Source organism: Ciona intestinalis, chromosome 8 (genome assembly GCF_000224145.3).
Source record: "Ciona intestinalis chromosome 8, KH, whole genome shotgun sequence".
Classification (NCBI taxonomy): Eukaryota; Metazoa; Chordata; class Ascidiacea; order Phlebobranchia; family Cionidae; genus Ciona; species Ciona intestinalis.
Window position 1 is genome coordinate 1,708,872 of NC_020173.2, and position 22,042 is coordinate 1,730,913.

At 34.5% G+C, this 22,042-nt stretch overlaps 5 protein-coding genes across 7 annotated transcripts in view; all 5 read right to left on the reverse strand.

Moving 5' to 3' along the window:
- LOC100175300 (AP-1 complex subunit mu-1) lies at positions 1-9,173 on the reverse strand. The gene is made up of 13 exons (XM_002122452.4): positions 8,331-9,173; positions 7,195-7,737; positions 6,769-6,852; positions 6,341-6,481; positions 5,777-5,907; positions 5,383-5,491; positions 4,953-5,115; positions 3,715-3,857; positions 2,926-2,997; positions 2,405-2,563; positions 1,331-1,456; positions 656-731; positions 1-292 (listed from the first exon to the last, which is right to left on the reverse strand). The coding sequence occupies exons 2-13, from the start codon at positions 7,234-7,236 to the stop codon at positions 270-272; spliced, it is 1,269 nt and encodes a 422-aa protein (XP_002122488.1). The 5' UTR covers positions 7,237-7,737; positions 8,331-9,173; the 3' UTR covers positions 1-269.
- A 1,497-nt stretch (positions 9,174-10,670) lies between these two features.
- On the reverse strand, positions 10,671-13,703 carry LOC100177618 (2-oxoglutarate-dependent dioxygenase htyE-like). 2 transcript variants are annotated; one of them, XM_002122239.4, is made up of 7 exons: positions 13,580-13,703; positions 13,108-13,264; positions 12,929-13,050; positions 12,172-12,367; positions 11,578-11,763; positions 11,384-11,491; positions 10,671-11,330 (listed from the first exon to the last, which is right to left on the reverse strand). In XM_002122239.4, exons 2-7 carry the CDS (start codon positions 13,246-13,248, stop codon positions 11,124-11,126), a joined length of 960 nt encoding a protein of 319 aa, XP_002122275.1. In that variant the 5' UTR covers positions 13,249-13,264; positions 13,580-13,703; the 3' UTR covers positions 10,671-11,123. The 2 variants fall into 2 exon arrangements, with proteins under 2 accessions (XP_002122275.1, XP_026691528.1); XM_026835727.1 differs by lacking the exon at positions 11,384-11,491.
- Positions 13,704-13,977: 274 nt separating this feature from the next.
- On the reverse strand, positions 13,978-15,923 carry LOC104265892 (2-oxoglutarate-dependent dioxygenase htyE-like). Its single transcript, XM_009860961.3, has 6 exons — positions 15,718-15,923; positions 15,525-15,647; positions 15,271-15,466; positions 14,996-15,178; positions 14,820-14,927; positions 13,978-14,764 (listed from the first exon to the last, which is right to left on the reverse strand). Exons 1-6 carry the CDS (start codon positions 15,855-15,857, stop codon positions 14,558-14,560), a joined length of 957 nt encoding a protein of 318 aa, XP_009859263.2. The 5' UTR covers positions 15,858-15,923; the 3' UTR covers positions 13,978-14,557.
- Positions 15,924-16,139: 216 nt separating this feature from the next.
- On the reverse strand, positions 16,140-19,271 carry LOC113474022 (UPF0676 protein C1494.01-like). 2 transcript variants are annotated; one of them, XM_002121918.4, is made up of 6 exons: positions 18,224-19,271; positions 18,044-18,166; positions 17,266-17,461; positions 16,959-17,141; positions 16,745-16,852; positions 16,140-16,687 (listed from the first exon to the last, which is right to left on the reverse strand). In XM_002121918.4, exons 1-6 carry the CDS (start codon positions 18,361-18,363, stop codon positions 16,475-16,477), a joined length of 963 nt encoding a protein of 320 aa, XP_002121954.1. In that variant the 5' UTR covers positions 18,364-19,271; the 3' UTR covers positions 16,140-16,474. The 2 variants fall into 2 exon arrangements, with proteins under 2 accessions (XP_002121954.1, XP_026691527.1); XM_026835726.1 differs by lacking the exon at positions 16,959-17,141.
- The window catches only part of LOC100179208 (myeloid differentiation primary response protein MyD88), a 3,825-nt gene continuing 1,050 nt past the window's right edge, over positions 19,268-22,042 (reverse strand). Inside the window, exons 3-6 of the mRNA XM_002121666.5 lie at positions 21,441-21,593; positions 20,888-21,104; positions 20,482-20,573; positions 19,268-19,916 (exon numbers count right to left, since the gene is read on the reverse strand). Of these exons, the coding sequence (XP_002121702.5) occupies positions 19,756-19,916; positions 20,482-20,573; positions 20,888-21,104; positions 21,441-21,593 (623 nt within the window). The 3' untranslated portion in view covers positions 19,268-19,755. The remainder of the gene's footprint in view (positions 19,917-20,481; positions 20,574-20,887; positions 21,105-21,440; positions 21,594-22,042) is intronic.

Genomic DNA, 22,042 nt, shown 5'->3' on the forward strand with positions numbered 1-22,042 from the left:
TAACTAGTAACAATTTATTGCACTAAAATTTTATTTTTTGTTTGTTGGTCTACAATTTCAAAAAGATGCAGCTCAAAAAAAAACATCATTCTAGTGCATACCTAAACATTGGTGAGCTTTAGTTTATGCAGCACGCCCAACAGGACATGATAATGTTATTGAATATATACACTCTCACACAGATTCAAGTAAAAATAGATATATGATTAGCGCTGCAGTGTGCGCATGTTATACTATTCCAGAAGTCAGAAATGCCATTGCTAATATGCTCAATTGGTTCGTAATTGGTAATCTGCAAAAAATAAAGCAATTAAAATTAAAACAATATTAAGTTCTTAGTTGTATTTTAGAAAGTTTAAGTAAGAAGCACACATTATATATAGTAGAGTGGGAGAAGATGCGCTACCTTTTATTCTATTTTATCGTCCCATTTAGTATTAACCAAAAAACATTTAAAGAGATATAAAACCGTATCTTCCCGACTCCCATAGACTGTTGTTAATTGTTTAAAACAAGATCAGGATATTTGGATATTAGGTGCCAAAAGTGTCCCATGTTCCCCCACCCTACTATATATTTACATAACTAGAATAAGATGTATTTAAATAAAGATTGCACACAAAAGTATCTTAAATTAAAACATGGTCATACTTACCCCCATTCTGTGTGATGTACCTCACCCAAGGCAGAGCTTGGTATCCACTTTTCTCTATGATTTTCAAATACCTTACCTAAATAAACAAACACAACAAAAATAATCAACACACTGCTCCAATAGATTAAACAGCAATTAGGACATACCAAGTTCAAATTTCAAGGAAGTAAAAGGAAAAAAAATATTCTGGTATTTTTGCTACCAGGAACAATGTAAAATAATTGTTTTTTCCACTCATCTGGTATATAAAAAAAATTAATATGGATGAATGTAACCTACTTTAGTCTCATGTGGCCGCAAATCGACAGTCTTTATAACACCAGTGTTGATGCCAGTTTACCAGTTACCATGTATGTTACTTTGTAGATTGTAGGTGATTATATTTTTAGGATTTTTTTGATTTTTTTATGTATGGCTGATAATTTGGCAACTCATTAGTGACCACATATTAATCAAATAAATGTTTTTATATACAAGATGGGCGCAAAAAAAATATGACTAAACAAGTTATACCCACAAGTGTATGCCCGATGTCAAATAAATTTTTATACACGAGATGAGCGCAAATAATATGATTAAACAAACAAGTTATATTTTTAAGTGTCGAATACATGTTTTTTGTATACCAGATTAGCCAAACAATATAATTAAACAAGTTATAACCACAAGTAAAACCTGTATGCCGGATGTTGTAAAGTAAGGAATCTCAAACTTGACGCTGATTGGAGGTTTTCCCTCAAGTTCCTCGCTCTCAACACTTGGAAGACCAAAGTGAGCTCTCATTAAATATTCTTTACCTCCCTGGGTATTAAGATAGTTTGTAAGGTTAGGGATATAGTTTGTAAAGTTATACTTAGTTCAAGATATAAATATACATGTAGTAGGGTAGGGGAAGATTGGAGACCTTTAGCAGATATTATTTAAACATCGTGGTCGTGTTTTAAACAATTAACAACAGTATATGGGAGTCGTGAGGATACGGTTTTATAAATCTTTGAATGTTTTTTGTTTAATACCAAATCGGACGAGAAAATAGAGTAAAATGGTGTCCCATTTTCGTCACCCTACTATATGTCAATTATATGAAATATAAATATATAGTTATTAAACTCAAAATATGGATAGTGGTATAAGCAAGAAGAAATTAAATGCAATTTATGAGCTAAAGTTAGACCCACAATCCTGCATACATTTGTTTAAGATTCGTCCACCTATGATTTACTGTTCAGGTTACATATTTTTACAGTGTATTGTTGTATTGGAAATAGAAAAACCATAGCTATATTTCAATTAAGTATCCCAACAACTTGAGTTTATTTATATGTATGTACCACTGATGAACAACAATTTATTAGTATAGTAGGATGGGGGAAGATGGGACACTTTTGGCGCATAATGTCCGAATATCCTGATCGTGTTTTAAACAGTTAACAACGGTCTATGGGAGTCTTGAGCATATAGTTTTAAAATTCTTTTAAAGTTCCTTGTTTACTACCACATTGGACGATAAAATAGAGTTAAAAGGTGTGTCAACTTCCCCCATCCTACTATATATAGAAATATATATACGTACCACTGATGAGCACTATTTTTTTTGTTTTACATATAAAAGCATTCTTCTTATTTGTCTTACATACTAGATTCGTCATACATAAAAGCCCATATTTTTAAACTAAAAAAGTCAACTATACTAGATTCGTCATACATAAAAGCCTATGCATATTTTTAAACTAAAAAAGTCCAACTTACTGGGAATGACTTCACGGTCCACACAATATTGCTTGTCTCAGGCACCCACTTAACACTCCCAACAGATGTTTTAAACTTGGGTGTATCGGCATCGTTTGGAACCGGTATTTGAATTTCGACATTGTTCGCCGTCGAGCGACGTTTGAATTGACTTTTAGCCTTGAATGAATTTAAATTTATTAAATGAACCAATGTCCAAAATATTACTACAATCCTATTTGTGTGACGTAATCATCGATACCATGGTAGTCGTTTCACTTTAGACTGCCAGCAGCTTGGAATAAAACAAAGTCCAGCAAGAGAAAATTTAGGTATTGCAGTATGTCCGACAACAACAACAGCATAACTTATCAAATTATTTTCACAAATGTTCAGTCTAGTTATCATACTGTTGTGAGATAAGCAGAAAAAAACGAAAACTAGAAATTTAATGAGTAGGGAGGCAATGGTGTTCTGATTAGAAAAATATATCGGAAAGATATTTGACAACTTAATTCTAAATCAAATGAAGAAGTTCTAACCTTAACCATGATTTCAACACGACTGTGTGAATGTCGTTCAATCACAGATTCAATCCAAATCAGTGGTTTCACCTACAACAACAGAATAAAATATGTAATGAATATAACTCACTTTATCCTCGCATGGTCAGAAAACGACAGTCTTTATAACACGGATGTTCATATACCTGGTGTCAGCTTACGAATTACCGTGTATGTTACTTTGTGGGTGATTATTATTTGTATTTTTTTTGTGTATGACTGATAATTTTGACAACCCATAACCTCTGGGTTACAGGCAGACTTTGCCACGGCACCAGACAATAAAAAAGGCGAACCCATGAAATTACACAATTAGTCAGTTCTATGGTGCTTGCTAATTACTACATGGCTTTATGTGTAGTTTAGCCTAGTGTGTTTTATGTGCTTTATTCTTTTTATCATTATATTCAATTTTAGTTCCATGCATTTCATACAAGTAATACTGCCCAGCCACAAACAGTGGGTATAACAGGATTAGTCTCTATTTGCACAAATTCAGTGATAGCATGAATGAGGGCATGAATGAATGTTACTTAATTACCCTAGCTTGCAGTGGCATGGCAACGACAGGCCTTATAACACAGGTGTTCTGTTTCATACACATCGTGCCAGCTTATGAGTTAGTATGTAACTTTGTGGGTGATTATTTTGGGGGGATTTTTTATGTGTGGCTGACAATTTGAACAACCCATTAGTGACTACTAAGTTGGAGAAATTGTGGTTAAGTGTCTGCCTTGCATAATCTGTATAAATTAAGCCTCAACTTACATGAGTGTTTAACCTGTACGACATCAACTCAAATTCACCATCTGGAGGAATAAATGAGATTGTGCGATCATTTTCAAACCTGGAGAGTCTTACACATTGATGGAACTTCACATCTTCCATCTCAACAGCTTTGCTCTTCCCTCCTGGTTAACATTAAAGTTTGATCAAATCGATGCGAGAAAAAGTTACAGCTTTGGAGTTGTAGTTGTAACATAGATAAATTTCATAAACTAAGGCCAGGGAGTTTTTTATCTACTCCATTAGATTATACTATTGCAATAACCCAACTCTACCTTTTTCCATTTATTCTTATAGCACTTCGTAACTTGCACATCCCTGCTTTGCAATTAATGAACAACCGTTGCCATTATATATTTTACATCAGGGGTTCTTAAACTTTTTGAAGCACGCCCCCCCAATGAAGATCTCAACAAACTTGCGCCCCCCCCCTCCTTTTTTGTTAAGTTACCACAGTGGTGTTCAATTAATTTCTGCCATGATCAACCACATCCGAACCTGACATATTGGACATGCTTTAAACCGCGCCCCCTTGGTTGACTGTATCTGTATTATTGCGTAAAACACTTTATCGCGATCAACACAAGAGTGAAATCAAATACCTGTTCAGTTTACGTTGTAGTTTAACCGTATATTTACCATTTTTTCTTAGCCAGGTAGACTGTTTGTTATGAAATAGTAGGGATTCATTGCATCATAATAGCGATTGTTTTGCCTGGCAATTAATTACGACATAATAGCAATTCGCACGGCGATTATTTGCGTTATAATAGGGATTGACACCTCATCATTTAGCATGTGTAAAAGGTTTAAAAACAGGCTTAAATGTTTGCTTTTTTAATTTAACTTTTACCTGCGTCGTGTTTTAGCCTTTTGAACACCACTGTAATAACACTTTATTTTATAGTTTTTTGCGCCCCCCTTCCGAGTGTTTCCCCCCCAGTTTAAGAACCACTGTTTTACATTATCTGTTTAGCAGCCGGTTTTAAACAGTATACATGTAATATTTCAGAAAACTTTAATACATTTTGTGAATGACCCTGATATACTGCTCATAAAAGTGGAAAATTTCGTAACGAAATAACATTCAGGATCAAGTGATATTAAATACATAACTGACAAAAATAAAGTGCAACGATTGTATTCTCTCTATACAATACAATTAGTTAAACTTGATATTTCGTATCACTCAGCAAGTGAAGAGGATGTAACATACTTACTTCCAGTGTTCTGGAAGAGGACTTTATCATTAAGTCCGAGTCGTAACTCTGGCATCCCAGTGAGGTAAACTCTCATCTTGACGCTTCCAACTATCTCAGACCTCAAGACATTACCAGTTGAACTTACAAGCAAGTTGACGGACTCTATTACATCAAGGAAAACCTGAAAATACATGAAACATAGATAGTATTTGGGAACTTCTGCTTCTTAACCAATAAAAAAATGATTTATTTCAAGAAATTCCAAATGTTCTTGATTGAAGACATTTTAAAGCCTACAGATTACACTATGCTTTTATTTACATCTTTAAACAGTTTTCTTTGAAAATAAACAGTATTGCAAAAAAATTAAAACAAATTTTAAATAAATGCTTTATGAAAATATTAAACAAATTGTTTGGAATTTGTCCAGCAATTCTGCAGTATATACCTCATTTTTGCGATACTTTAAGCCCTCAGAACGCCATGAAACAGCATTAGTTACTGTGGAAGGAGGTCGGACTTGTATTTCTAACTTGTGACCTTCTTGTGTGATATATCTGCATTAGATCGTTAATATATATATTATGTTGTGTTTTTATCGTTTTTTTGTTGGTTTTGCATGCTAGTACTCACTGTCTAATTTATTGTGAAAAATTATGCTATTACAGAATAGCAAGACATATATGCTGCCTCTGTCAGAATAACACCTACACACAGAACTCTTTAAAAGTTAAGCCAAAAACACTAGCTGTTTGCAATAAAATTCTTTTCCTAATAATAATGCAGCAAGCATATTCATAAAAAAAATTTTTACATAAAATTTTCCATAAACAGTATCTTACTCTTGTAGGATTTTTGGATCACTAAATTGAGGATACCCGAAGTCCATAACTTCATCAAATAATTCATAAACAATGACAAAGTTGTCTTTTATACTTTCTTCTTCCAACTCTTTAAAATAATGAGCAAAAATCTGGAATATATAAACAACTGGGAATAAATTTTAGTGATATTTTGATTATTATATACATCTCTAGTTATAAATTCCATTAACTTTGTTTAATGTTAAGTTATTTACATGTCTGACTGCGATGCGGTGTTGCGGCACGGGTCACATGAAAAACTTAAAATGAGCTTTCCGGGTGTTGGGGTGATAGGCCAAATGTGGCCTAAATCCCAGGTCCTTGGCAAGGACCTCACCCAAAATTTAAATAATGTTAAATTAAGAAATATTATTCATAATGTTGCAAAAACCTGCAATCAAAAGTTTATTTCACCAAACCTGAAAACTGAATGGTACCAGGTTTTTAAACTGTAACCTAAAACAGGCTTAACTGAGCCACAAAATTATAGCATATACAAAAAGGCTTATTCAAACCATTTAAAAATATGAAACTTAAATCTACCTGGCACAGTTTGTGCATAAAAGAAGAAATCATCATGACATTTGAATTCTTATTGGTTGTTGCCACCATGTAAAGATTGCTGAACCGAATGAAGACAAACGTAATGTCACCATGCATTAACACTGGAGTTAATGTGCCTTCCTATAGTAACAGAAATTTAGTGTTATAGAAACAGGAGGCATTAAGTCCCATAACACTTTTAAATAAGCTAAAACTATACACCTTTCTAGGCATTTTTTTCTAATAGTTAGGATAACAATCTAATGAAAGAACATCCCATGTCTGATAAATATACAGGAAAAATATACACATACACTTGTATTATATAGCCCGTTGAAAAATAATCATATGTAAGAATGTCATAGCAATACCAGGTAACACACAGTGTTTTAGCAGTAAGTAAAAAACCTTAATTTCTTTGAACTTACCTCTTCTTGTTCAAGAAGTAACTTTGGAAATGCATCAATTGCATTCATGGGAATATTTCCTCTGTAGTTACGTGATATTAAAACCTGAAAAGTATAATTTGTAATTTTATATTAAAAACTTAAACGTTAGATTAATGTTTCATATTTAAAAAAGTAATATAATACCTCTATTTGTATCTTTGATTACAGTAGCGAAGATTTAGAAATATTTTAAACGAAAAGACAGGATATAATGACAAAACAACAGTTGTTAAATACGCTTACAGTTAATTAAATACATATTTACATTTAATTGGAAAACAATAAGCGTGGTTGCTACAGCTAGCAGACAAACGAGCCGTTTGTGTTTATTTATTATCAAGTTTTTCTTCTATAGAAACAAAATTTTGCGTAAAAAAATACAAAATAATATAAATATATTTCTACCTTTCCTTTAAGGTCTAACACATAAATAGCAGATGCCACCATGTTTTTGTTGAGTATTTGCTTTCTTCAATGAAATTTGTATATACAGAGTAGAAAGTTATTATCTCAACTATATACAAGTGATCCCAGTGATCATGACCTAATACAAAATATAAATATGAAATTTTTAAATCTGATTTTAATAAGATAACAAAATTCACAAATGGCAGTTTTAGGAACAACCCCCTCCCCCCCCAAAAAATATTCTGTACTGTAAAATAATAAACAACAATTGTAACACAAAAAACAGCTCTGTTGGTATAGAACAGCAATTTCAACAAAAATTAGCCGGGAAACAATTTAATGGCATTAAGAAGCAAAGAGAAAATGTGGAAATGATATGTCCACTATGAATCACTGCTCTGAGACAGTAAGCGTTGTTCCAGTGTATATCTCCACTGTGCGAGGTTACTCGATATTCGATTCACTTCGGTTGAGGTGGTTCGGTGCTTGGCACTACTGGATGCTGGATTTATAGGAGGGACAACTGCAAAGCCATCAAACCTATGAAGCACAAATATGTTTATTGTTTACATAAACACAGAAACAGTTTTAGCGCTGTGGTACAGTGAATGTCTGTCTGCCTTTAGTCAATACAGGTTCAAGGCTTTAACCCAGAGCCCCAGAGGTAATCGGTTCAAGGCTCTTCACTGTTACCATTGTTGGTATTTATGCCTTAAGGCAAGACAGGTAAAATAGCACTTGCTCCAACCCAGTGGTCACTAATAGGTTTCGAAATTATCAGTCACACATAAAAAAATCCCCAAAAAAATCACCCACAAAGTAACATACTTGGTAACCCATAAGCTGGCATAAGGTGTATAAAACAGAACACTTGTGTTTAACGACTGTCATGTTACCGCCAAGGGAGGATAAAGTAAGTTTTATTTATTCATTCACCCTTTTATGGGTTGACTAAATAGTCAGCGATACACTATAAAATATAAAAACAAGAACGGTCATTCTTCACCACACAGGGAAAATATAGAAATCCCTCCAATAAGTTTTGCACTTTATATATCTTTGGGTCTGTGACTTTAGTATCATTATTGGTATGGGGTATCTGAATAGTTTTGTTAATGAATTTGAAATCTTACCCTTTTGGTGGTTTAATCTTTCTTGGTTTGTCAGTATTGCTTGTTTTCGTTTGGTTGTTATTAACCTTCAATGGAATCTTCTTTGGTTTAAATTTTCCCAGGAAATGTTTAGCTTTTGACAATACTTGATGGTAACTTTCATTCAATGTGGCAGATTCACTTATCAAAAACATTTCGCTTTCATTTTGTTGCGTTGATTTTGTGGGCTTTGAAGCAGTTGCAGGTAAATCAAATCTGTTACTTGCATTTTTGCTATTGTCAAAACTTTTATCACTTAGAACGGAATTTTCCACATCCAAATGCACACTACTTTGTGCCAGGTTTTCATCTGCATGGATGGGAATACTTTTATGCGAAACGTCAGCTCTAGATTTAGTTTTATCGAATACAGAGTCAGATTCTTCATCAGAAGGGTTGATTATAACAGAGGTAGAATGTACCGCAGGTTTTGATTTTGCAATAATAGGGGAGAGCCTTGGTCGTTTGACAGAGTGCAAATCTTCCACATTATGAGACACTGATGCTCCTATTTGAGTAGAGGAAAATATCTGATCCATACTGTGCGACTGTTCTTCTGTATTTTGCTGTTTATCAGCATTTTCAATAAGTTCTTCATTTAAATTCTTATCGACGTCGTGTTTTATTTTTCGCTTGAGTGTCGACGGTATGGTTATTTTGAAATTGATTTGTCCTTCCTCAATTGGACCTTTCCGTCGATCCAGTTTCCGATTTGTTGGTCGATAATATATACCAAGATCGTTTTCCATTTCTTCCCATGTCTTCCAATTCATACTTAAGAATCAAATTAAAAATCACAACCAAATAAGAAAACCTTATAGATATTATGGTACTATAACTTTGAACATCAAAGAATTAAATTTGTTGAAATGGCCCATTGAAAAAACTACATACACTCCTGAATTGTTTATTTTAGATATGACAGTAACAATATAGACCAGTGGTTCTTAAACTTGGTTGTATGCTTTACCCTTTTAACAAAGATGCTTATCAGATTTCCCCCCAATATGTAATATGGCGCTGATTTATTAAAAAGGGAAAACAACTAATTCCATCAGTTATATTTAATGCGATGGATGCGCTTGCTTTATGGCAACAAGTTGTTTAATGCCTGGTAAAGTACTACAATTTAGCACAATTTTTCTGTTCCGTCAACGGATATGGATTTTGATTGGTAGCTTATTTACTCTCTTTAATACAAGAAGTTTCCCCCGAGGGGTAAATTTAACCCAGTTTAAGAAACGCTTATATATATTGTGAATAAGGGAAGGCCATTTATTATGCAAAAAGAAGCTTTAGGAAACAACAAACAACACTACACATCACGAGTTGTGGAGTATATAAGTAATAAGAGAAACTAAATTGTTTCAGACACGGGATTTACGAACAAATACGTTATTACTCAGATTACTGTTGTGCCTTATGGCTTTGGGATTTTCCACTTTTATCTCCTCAATCCAGTAACGCAATTTTGGCACGGAATTGTAATACTGTAAGCTAAAACATTTTACACAAACTATAACTCGTACCGCAAACTATAACTTTTACACAAACTATAACTCGTAGTCTATACAGTCGTACACCACAACGCTTTACGCTTTATATTTCCCTTCCATTAAAAATTTCTACAGGTTGACAGTAGCAGTGCTTCCAGACGCTAAAGTCATATTAAAAAGAGTACGGAATCCCGCTTAAAATTCCATTGGAAATATATACAGATGTAAACTAAAATCTATGCCTATGATATTGTTTTGGATTTTCCCCAACAAAATTTTTACTTCAACAAATGTATTGCGTCACACAGTAGGCATATTCTAAAAGTGGGTTCCCATGCGTGTGCAGTGACAGAGTGGTTTTATCACAGTATAGTTTTATACCGACTCTAAAATATTTATAAATACGTAAGCTATGTATTTTGATAAACGCGAGTTTAGCTAACGTTCCAGCGACGATCTTACCTAATCAAAAACCAAAGTCAAATTACACTTGGACGAAGACGCACGATTTTGAAAAAACAACTATGTTATCAAAATTGAGTATAACAAAAACAAAAACATAAAACACCAAATGAAACGGATTAGCTAAAATTATGTAAAATATACAGTAATTGATGCTTTAATCACGTTCAAAAGGCTTATATACATAATAGGGTGGGGAAGATGAGACACCTTTTTCTATTTTTTCGTCCTATTTCGTAGTAAACAAAGACTATTCAAAGAATTATTAAACCGTATCTTCACGACTTGGCGTAAGATGGGACATCTGACATATAAAGTGGGGTGGGGGGAAATGGGACACCTTTAGCACATAATATTCAAGTATCCTGATCGTGTTTTAAACAATTAACAACGGTCTATATGTTAGTCGCGGGGATATAGTTTTATAATGCTTTAAATATTCTTTGTTTTCTAATGAATGCGACGAGAAAGTACAGTTAAAAGGTGCCTATCTTCCCCCATCCCACTGAATGTCCCGATTTACCCCGATAAAGACACACTGAAGTAAACCCGATCTTATTAATAATCTCAAAACAATATGCCAATATTTTCACACATCTACCATTCGTGAACTAAAGAAGCAACATACAGTAAGTTGGGGAAGATAGAACACCTTTAACCCTATTTTCTCGTTTCATTTAGTAGTAAACAAGGTACATATAACATGATCAGGATACTTGGATATTATGTGTTAAAAGTGTCCCATCTTCCCCACCTCACTCTACATACAACATTATAATTACCGTAATAAACATGGTACGATTTATTTAAAATATATTTAATATACATGCGCTTCTTTCATTTTAATCTCACAATATTTCAAAGCTGTTATCGGATCTTTTACAGGATCCGGAACATCTGCATCACCCTTGAACTGCAGAGGTTGATTGATCACGACATCATTATCAGGATAAGCGAAGTATACAATCGACCTTCGAGATGAATTTCTTCGCCATTCATCTTGGGGTATATTAATACGATGTTTCTGGGAAAAAATCAAGTTAGTGTACTGTCATTATAGCCATATTTTATTTATACTGTCGACTTTAGTTTCCCTTTTGTCCAATATTCCAACGCATCTCCAATGTTGATCAAAATCGTGTCTTCTATTACAGGGACATCTTTGTATGTCCCTTCCGTCTCAATCTAATTTTTTTTAAAGTTACAATTTGCCTACGTCAACGCAAAGTAACTGACCAACTCATTTAGTTAATTGTTTAAAATCTAAATACCTGAAGCCCGCCAGTGTTGTCAACAAAGAGCAAAGTGATCGAACCCCAATCTGAATGTTCGCCCAGTCGTTTTTGTTCGGGTTTAACATCCTCTTTAATTGGTGGATAATAAAGATACTTGAGAGCACCTCCCAAACTGTGTTTAAGGTTTAAGTGTTGATGGGCATTTTGCAAAACGTGGCGATCCTGTTAATAGCATGGATATAGTAGAGTGGGAGAAGGAACACCATTTATCACACAATGTACGAAAATCGTAACTGTGTTTTAAATAAATAAAAGGGTCTATGGGAGTCGTGGGGATAAGGTTTTATACTTCTTTGAATGTTCCTTGTTTACTACTAAATTAAACGAGAAGATAGAATGAAAAGATGTCCCATCTTCCGCCACCCTATAGGCCTACTGTATAGCACGGTACGAATGTTAAGCGGTTGACGTTATAAATGTATATCTTCTTTGCCATCCAATGACTGAAAAACGGCAGTTCTATAACACACGGGTGCGGATGTTCTATTTCATATACATCTCGTGCCCGCCGCTTACAAGTTACCACGTACTTTTTAATGCATAAATCTTTTTTTCTTTATTAACATATACCTTAATTTGTAACCCAACAGCGATCACTTCTAGTATTATTAAAGCCAGACTCTTGCATTCTTCCATAAAGGATTTGGTAAGTGGGGCAAAGTTAGGTGAAAGTTCATGTGGCCATTTTGCGCCTACAGATGGATCTAAAGCACAACCGGGCACATTAAACGCCTCTTTATAGTCGACAGGTAAGGCTGGGTCCACCCTAAAATATACAAAGTTAGGAAAAAATAACCTTTCAGTTAATGCATAATAAATTTGCCTTTGAGCTGTATACGAGAAGCCTTAGTATGATGTTGTCGAAAAGGACAGAAAATATAAAGTTCCCATCATGGCCTTCTCAGTACATTGTAATAAATATGGGACATGCATCCAACTTGTTGCATTGATTAGAGTTTATAGACCAAGCTCCGACCAAATTCTTTATATACAGATGTAGGTTTGATATATTAGGGTGGGGGAAGATGGGACACCTGTTCATTCTATTTTCCCGTCCAATTTGGTGGTAAACAAAGAAAATTCAAAGAATTATAAAACCATGCCTTCACAACCCCCTTAGGCCATTGTTAATTGTTTAAAACACGATCAGGATATTTAAATATTATGTGCTAAAGGTGTCCCATCTTTCTCCGCCCCACCATACCTATAAATGCATCCTATAAAAGCTATACATGTATGTATAACAAGTAACTTAATTCAGAGTGAATTCAGCAAATATGAGAGTAAATGAACAACAAAGTTACATGCAGATATCAAGTTAGCGTACTTTTCCGTACTAAACCCAATATAACCAAAAGTGGTAATTGGATTTCTTTTATAAATGTTCTTCTTATCAGTTGGTGCATTAAATATTTCGTCTGCGGTGTTTCTGGTTCTTCGACAGTTTCTCTGTAAACATGCATAGTCATGTTCGTTTTAAAAGTACTTGTCATTGTAAATTCTTACTTTTTTATTCCACAATTCTTTAGATATGCAAAACCTACTGTGGACAAAGCATCCACCATTAGCTTGGCCCGTTTCGTTTATTTCTTTGTCACTAACTTCAACATCAGGTCGACATTGCTTGAAATCAATAATGGGCAGCATTCTAAGTCAAGTGTATCTGCAATTGTTAGTCACCTTGATTTCAATGCAATATATGATAATATAGGCGTTTGTCCAAAAGCTTATACACAATCTGAGGACATAATTTTACTGTACATCGCTGTAGCTTACGTATACTACAAATATACTTACGTATACTATATATATACTACAAATATATTATGTGGTTATACTGTTTGGCTGTACATGCTTTAACGAAGCGACAGCGAAACAGAATTTAACATCTCATTGCGTAAAACAAGGCTGATACTGTCTATTAACCTAAAGTGATCAGTTAAATCGTTCCAGATATAAACAGGAAACGAATACACACCTAAATATCTGTATTCCGGCATCAAACGATTAGAAAAGAATTTAGATCCGCATCAGCGAGTATACAACTGAACAAACACAACTTTTACAATGTCACGTAGCCTACTCAGTCAAACGTAAAAAACCACAGACGCCAATGAGCCAATGGGAAATAATGACGCCATCAGGTCAATAGTTGCAGAGCGAGGTTGTTTTGCAAATCGGCGTCCTATTGCTTTAGTAGCAAAATGACTCGCCACTGGAGAACTCGAAAATTTTGTCAGGCCAGTCATTTACTTTACTACAACAGTAGTCTTGAAAGGGCCGGTAGAAACTGGCAATCACATAAAACATCAATACAGACTTTCTACTAAAGCGCGTCCATAGATGATTCTGAGCAATGGGGGAATACAAGATGCGTAATATGTGAACCTTGTAATCCTAAAAATGTTTACGATTGCATCGGAGGTATACAAGTGTTCACATACAGTTTTTTCTGACAAAAAAACAACACACAATCTCTTTGTAACTGCTATAGCAAGCGCATGCACTATAACTAAGCTATAATATGCAAGACCAACGAACCACTTTACGCATGTAGTGCGCAATGCATTAGATTTAAACACACTTGTACGAAGACATACGACTTGGCAAAAAAAGAAAAGCAATATAGACAACATTTGTTAAAATTACCGTAAATAACATTTTGCGATTTAGTATAATATAGGGTGAGAAAAGATGGGACACCTTTTCGTTCTATTTAATCGTATCACTTGATAGTAAACAAAGAATAGTTAAAGAATTATAAAATCGTAATATAAAACCGAATATTCAAAGAAATATAAAACCATCACGAATTCCACTGACCGTTGTTAGTTGTTTAAAACACGATCAGCATTTTTGGATATATTGTGCTAAGCGTGTCCCGTCTTTTTCCACAGTATCTACATAAATATCGGAGAAGCAGCGTTTGTACAAGAAACATTTTTACACTTTGTAACTAGGTTGAAAAATATTCTTTCATTTTGATCTCGCAATATTTCAAAGCTGTTATCGGTTCTTCTACAGGATCCGGAACATCTGCATCACCCTTGAACTGAAGAGGTTGATTGATCACGACATCATTATCAGGGAAAGCGAAATATACAATCGACCTTCGAGATGAATTTCGCTTTACCTCATCGTCTGGTATATTAACACGGTGTTTCTGGAAAATAACCAAATTATACCTCTGTTCCTATGATCCAGTTGTAGTTACATACTGTCGACTTCAGTTTCCCATTTGTCCAAAATTCCAACGCATCTCCAATGTTGATCAAAATCGTGTCTTCTATTACAGGGACATCTTTGTATGTCCCTTCCGTCTCAATCTATTTTAACTTACAAGTTAATAGATCGTAATTAAACGACTTTTATGCTAATAAGTGAAACTGCACACCTGTAATCCGCCACTGCTGTCAACAAAGAGCAAAGTGATCGAACCCCAATCTGAATGTTCGCTTACTCGTCTTTGTTCGGGTTTAACATCGTCTTTAATTGGTGGATAATATGCATATCTAAGAGTACCCATACTATTTTTTTGGTTTAGAAATTGATGGGCATTCGTCAAAGCATGGCGATCCTGTCAAAAAATACGGTTCGCATTGGGTATAAAGATTATAATATGTTCGCATATTTTCCATTGCACAAAATATCCAACTTGTCAACTTTTACCTTCAACTGTAATCCGACAGCGATCACTTCGAGAATTCTCAAAGACAGACTCTTGCATTTTTCCATGAAAGATTTCGAGTATGAAGCAAAGTTTGGTGAAAGTTCATGTGGCCATTTTGCGCCTACAGATGGATCTACACCCGAGCCGGGTATATTAAATACTTCTTTGTAGTCGGTGGGTAAAGCTAGATTCGCCCTAATATACAAGAAAAAAAGAAACAAATAGGTTGCATGCACTCTTGAACTTGACGTACTTTTCTGTACTGAGCGCAATGTAGCCGAAAGTGGTTTCTGGGTTTCTTTTATAAATGTTCTTCTTGTCAGTTGGTGAACAGAACACTAGATCCGCGGCGTTTCTGACTTCACTAATGGTTTCTCTGTAAATGGATGTATAGTTACTATTTCGTTCAAAAAGGCTGATTATAAAGTAAATGTAGAGTTTCTTGCCTTTTTATTCCATAATTTTTTAAATATGCAAAACCTGCTGTGGACAAAGCATCCACCAATAGCTTAGCCGTTTCGTTTATTTCTTTGTCACTAGCTTCAACACCAGGTCGAAATTGCTTGAAATCAATAATGGGCAGCATTCTGAGTCAAGTGTTTTGGCAGGTGTGTGACAACCTTTATTTCAATGCAGTAGCTTAATTATTAGGCGTTAGCACAAAAGCTTACAAGGTCTGGACATGCAACATATAATATACAATTGTACTTTTCATTTATATTTGCATAGTGCAACTCCGTTTACACATATTGCTTGACCGTATATACTCAATCAAAGCGATATAACACCTCATTGTAAACTTATGCGACCTGGTGGACTGCTAGAGGGTTTCAAAAGTAGTATTACCGGTTAAACCAACACTATAAGCTAACTTGCAGCCTGCAGCGATTTATTGGCACATTGCGATCAGCGAGTACGCAACTGGATAAACAAAGACTTTACAACGTCATTATCTTCTCATTTCAATGTAAACAAGAGAGTACAGCTCTAAGGAATGGACACGTAAATGAATATATGAATGAATGTAACTTACTTTACCCTTGCACGGCCGGAAAACAAAAGTCGTTATATAACACGGTTGTTCTGTTACATACACCTCGTGCCAGCTTACGAGTTGTATGTTATTTTGTGAATATATATGTTACTTTGTGGCCGAATATTTTTTGGGAATTTTTGTAAAAACACGATCTAGTTTTACGAGTGTTAAATTTCCATAGGATGTATTACTAACAACTTTTGTTGAATATATTTCAAAGCTGTTATCGGATCTTTCACAGGATCCGGAACATCCGCATCACCCTTGAACTGCAGAGGTTGATTGATCACAACATCATCATCGGGAAAAACAAAATAACCAATCGACCTTCGAATCGAATTTCGCTTTACCTCATCGTCTGGTATATTAACACGGTGTTTCTGAAAAAAACGTGATATACAAATCCGTTTTTTTGTGATTTAGTTTAAGTTCTGTACTGTCGATCTGAGTTTCCCTTTTGTCCAAAACTCCAACGCATCTCCAATGTTGATCAAAATCGTGTCTTCTATTACAGGGACATCTTTGTATGTCCCTTCCGTCTCAATCTATTTAAGAAAGTCGGGTTAGTATGACTGGGTTATAAGATTGGGTTATACATAAACGTTTTAAAGAAATAAATGATTCAAAATTATAGACTCGCATAGCCTATACCTGTAGTCCGCCATTGTCATCAACAAAGAGCAAAGTAATCGAACCGTAATCTGAATGTTCGCCCAGCCTTTCTTGATTAAGTTCAAGTTCGCCTTTAATTGGTGGATAATACAGATATCTGACGCCACCCATATTATTTTTACGGCCCATGCAATCATGTGCTTTCTCCAAAGCGTGGCGATCCTACACACATGTATAAGTGGTCGCATAAATAAAATAGGTCTATAGGCCTAGTTATATACATGCAGCTAAAAAGAATATTTGTTTTGATGATGGTCGAATGTAGTACAATGCCGAACGTAATTACCTTAAGTTGTAATCCGACAGCGATCACTTCAAGTATTCTCAAAGACAGTCGCTTGCAATCTTCCATAAAGGATTTGGTAAGTGAGGCAAAGTTGGGTGAAAGCTCATGTGGCCATTTCGGTTCGGTTGATGGATCAAGTGCACTGTTGGGCACATTAAACGCCTCTTTGTAATCGTACGGTTTAGCTGGGTTGACCCTAATATGTGGACAAAGAACTTTAGTATCTACTAAGGCCTGTGACTAAATTTTAAATGTATTTTTTAATTTTTTATTATTATTATATATAGGGTGGGGGAAGATAGGACACTTTTTAATTCTAATTTCTCGTCCAAATTAATAGTAAACAAACAACATTTAAAGAATTGTAAAATCGTATCCTTTTATGAACCGTTTTTAACTGTTAAAAAATGAAGAAATTTATTTAGTTATTATATGTGCTAAAGGTGTTCCGTCTTCCCCCGCCCTACTATAATACTAACTTACAGTAAGTTAAGTTATATGAAGAAAAAAATGTTATCTTGTTGTTATATTAGTTCAATTTACCCACAAAATACAAGTTTTTGAAATACAAACGAAGTTTCATACACCTTTTGGTTTGGCAACACAAACCTTAAACGGTGAGAATGCTGTCTAATATTACTGTAACATTCTCTTGCGTCTATTACTAAACAGTGACTCGTAAAGTATCCAAGTTGCCATATAGACCAACATATCTAAACAGAATATATGAACTAGAAATTATGACAAAAAAAGGGATGTTTCCATGAACTTTACATACTTCTCTATATTGAGTCCAATATAACCGAAGTTGGTTTCACGGTCTACAACGTAATCCTTTTTCTTATCAGTTGGTGCATTAAATATTTCATCCGCGGTGTTTCTGGCTTCTTCGACAGTTTCTCTGTAAACATGCATAGTCATGTTCGTTTTAAAAGTAATCGTCATTGTAAATTCTTACTTTTTTATTCCACAATTTTTTAGATATGCAAAACCTACTGTGGACAAAGCATCCACCAATAGCTTGGCCGTTTCGTTTATTTCTTTGTCACTAGCTTCAACACTAGGTCGACATTGCTTGAAATCAACAATGGGCAACATTCTGAAACTTAAATGAAACCAGTCTATTTCCAAACTGCCCAAACGGTGACATAAACAAAACACTCAGGTAGGCAGTTTTATAGCCTGGAGGTTTTAAGCGTATTTGTTTTCATGTGACTTGCATAAAAACGGCATCTATCTAAAAGATTAATACATTTCCGCTCTGATTTTTAATCGTAAAAACGCCAATTATGTTTCAAAATGTAACAACCTCGTGATACTTTTTTCTAAGTCAAAAATGTTCAACTTCGCCAAATAATCAAGCGCCTCTTTATCTTATAGTGTTTTAAATGCTATGCAGTTTTATTCCCACAAACTCTTGCAACATCACGTTAGCATTTAAGAATAACTGCAGACAACATGAAATACGTGACTGGCTTTTTTATTCAGCGCTTTGTGCGCCAAGAGTAAAGGTTTCTTTTGGAAATTTACTTACAAGATGCGTGTTTTTACCGCTAAAAAACATTAGTGTTGAATCTGTTATTGACCAATCACGGAAAACCAGCCACACATTTTGGTTGTACTTGGCGACTGGTAAGTACAAGTACCGGTGCGTGAGATGAACGAAGAAACTTTGAACACATTTCGTGCACAGTAGTTAAATTTAAATTTAGACCAACGTGAAACATTCAACTGACTATTTTCTCTTTCAGTTAAATTTGCGTCATCTGACTCACGATCACGAGTCACGACTGGAAATCCCAAACCACGAACGTGTGTCCTTACCAAACACTTCCATTTGATTTCCCAACACAAAGGGACAAACTGGGTAGTAAACAAACACAAATACCTTGATAATCATGTTCGGAACTTCTGAGACATATAATTCATTAATTGTATTTACAGTGCCAATGTGTACATGATGTAAAAGGTTTCAGACCATCAGTCAAAGACAGCGATCGACACAATGGCAGTGAACAAATTTACAAAGGGTTTGAATTAAAATACATTTTAAATGTTATTGGAGTTAGAAAAATTGTGTATGATTGTAAGTATACACTTTTAAGACCTTATAATGAGAAAAGTTAAAAATAGAAAGTCACATTAAACATAATTATTCTATTCTTTATGGGTGAGTCCCTACTCAAAGCCTGACATGGGAACTGTGATTTAGACATGTAACTAATTGAATTGTAAACTCAGTATTGTCAGACAAAGCATATAAATGTTGCTTTCAGATTACCTCACTATATTAACAATTGTTAAACTTCTGGAATCCCCATTGCTTTAAATAGCCTATTGTGTAACAAAAATACATTTACATAATATTGACTGCAACAATACAAGACGATTTGGCAAACATACGGGTAGGAACAATGGAATATAGTGCAATATAGTATAGAAAACAAAAACGTACAAATACCTAAAGAAAAATTTACATCAAAACTTTGTTTATTTATTGTCTTGCACCCCACCCAAACTCCGAATAACGCTGTTCCAAAACCAAGAATCTTCTAGAACCCTTGTTCTGTTGCATGGGTTGATTCCGGCCAGCAAGTTTGGCTCGGTAATCTTCTTGTAAATAACTGGAATGATCTTTTTGCCTTTAGAGCCTAAGTGAAATATTTATACGAGTTATTGATTTTAAACGCCACAGAAAACAGTTTCATTTCAAAGAGTAAACAGATTTTTAAAGTTAGGTACTTTCACAGTGGCGATTTTATCGTTCATGTATTAAAAAATATCACCCACAAAAAACATATATACTGGAACTTGAGATGTATAAAATCAGAGGGCAGAAGATGCATGAAATACCCATGTTATAATGACTAATTGATCTAACTGATTTATCTTTGTGTGGTGGCATGGTATAACAATTGTAATTAATCTAACTGTGGCCCCCACCACAAAAAAAGATAGCGTGGGGTGGGGGAAGACGGGACACCTTTTAACTTTACTTTCTCGTACCGTTTTGTAGTAAACAGAGAAAAATCGAAGAGTTATAAAACTATATCCTCACAACTCCTATAAGCCGTTGTTAATTGTTTAAAACACGACCAGGATTTTTAGATATTAGGTGCTAAATGTGTCCCGTCTTCCCCCAACCTACTATAAATCAGTTAAAATATTTGGTTCGAAAAATTGATGTAAGCTTAAATAAGGCAAGGTAAAAGTTACCTGGATCAAGAGACACGCCCACATTTAGCGACCACTGACTATCAGGGTTCTTTAAGAACTCATCTGATAAGATGACAACAAGTTTGGAACACCTGGTTAAAAATAAAACAGAATTTAGATTTTATATGTTTCCATATTAAAATCGAGACAAAATTCAGTTTTTTTTTATAGAAATGGATATGAGATAATGGGCCAAGCCTGGCCTAAAGTGTCAAGTTTTATGGCTGTTATGTCGTAACACCTCAGTTTTACATAACAGAATGAAAACGGTAATGTTTACCTTTGTGGACATTATGTTAGAATGCTTATTATTTCATGACATTTTTTTGGAATGGTTTTTTTTTATTTCATTCAAAAAATAAGATGCCGCATTTGGTTACCTAATGGGTGATAAATTAAACATTACCTTCTGAGCATAAACTCCAGCTGACTCTGAAAAGCTTGAACTCCTGCATCTAAATCTCTGTCCGGTACAAAGAGTTTGATTTTTGCATCAGTTTCAACTTTGGGCAAAAATTCTTCCCGAATAAATTTGCTGTCAGCAGCATCATACAACAAGAATGCATCATAGGATTTGTTTTGAATGTCTGCTGTTCCTTGGTCAATTGGAGGCTTTTCTTGGGCTGCAAAAACATTTCTCTAACAATATATACTATAAACGGACACAGTACAACCTTTTAAAGTGAAATCGGCTTAGGGTTTTACAGTGTGTGTGTAAGGTTAGAAGGGTGAAAAAAAGCCAACTGTATTTATGAATTAGGAATAGTACTAATAAGTCTGGTTTACTAAATAAAACCATGGTCCATGGGTGTTTATTTCAGACACCATAACAGGACAATGTGTCTTGAAAATTTTAAAATAAGAAGTTTTAAAAACAAAAAGAAATTTTAAGACAATGAAGCCTGTATCAGCTAAAATATAAACCTCGAGAAAAACACATAAAATAGAATAAACTTTACCAGGAAAAGTTGATCCGAAATTCCATGATGAAGTTACAGCATTTTGTTGAATAGGCAAGCTAGTTGGACTTGACAACAATCTACTTGGACTAAGGTCGAAATTAGAACTCATGCTTGAGTGACTTCGTTCCACAGCCATGTTAGAGTCGCGAGCTAAAATGTAGAAAACAAACAATAAATAATTTTTATATTAGCTGCCACAATGGTAATTTAAAGCAACATTGTTGTTGTTTATAGTAAACTATTGAATGAATGAATAAATGTAAAAACGACAGTTGTTATAACACAAGTGTTCTGTTTCATAAACCTCGTGCCAGCTTATAAGTTACCAATTATGTTACTTTGTGGGTGACTATTTTTTTAGGATGTTTTTATGTGTGGCTGATAATTTTGACAAACCATTAGTAACCACTAGGTTGGAGCAATTTATTAATACTGCTGGGGTAATGAACTCTTTAGAGCAAACTATTAATACTTATAAAGTAATGGACAAACTCTGGTCTAAGTCTCATGCCCCTGACATGCTTTATTAAAGAATCTTACCCTTATAGATAGAAGTGCAATAATAACTTTGTAGGTTTAGTAACAAAACATGTTTAGCT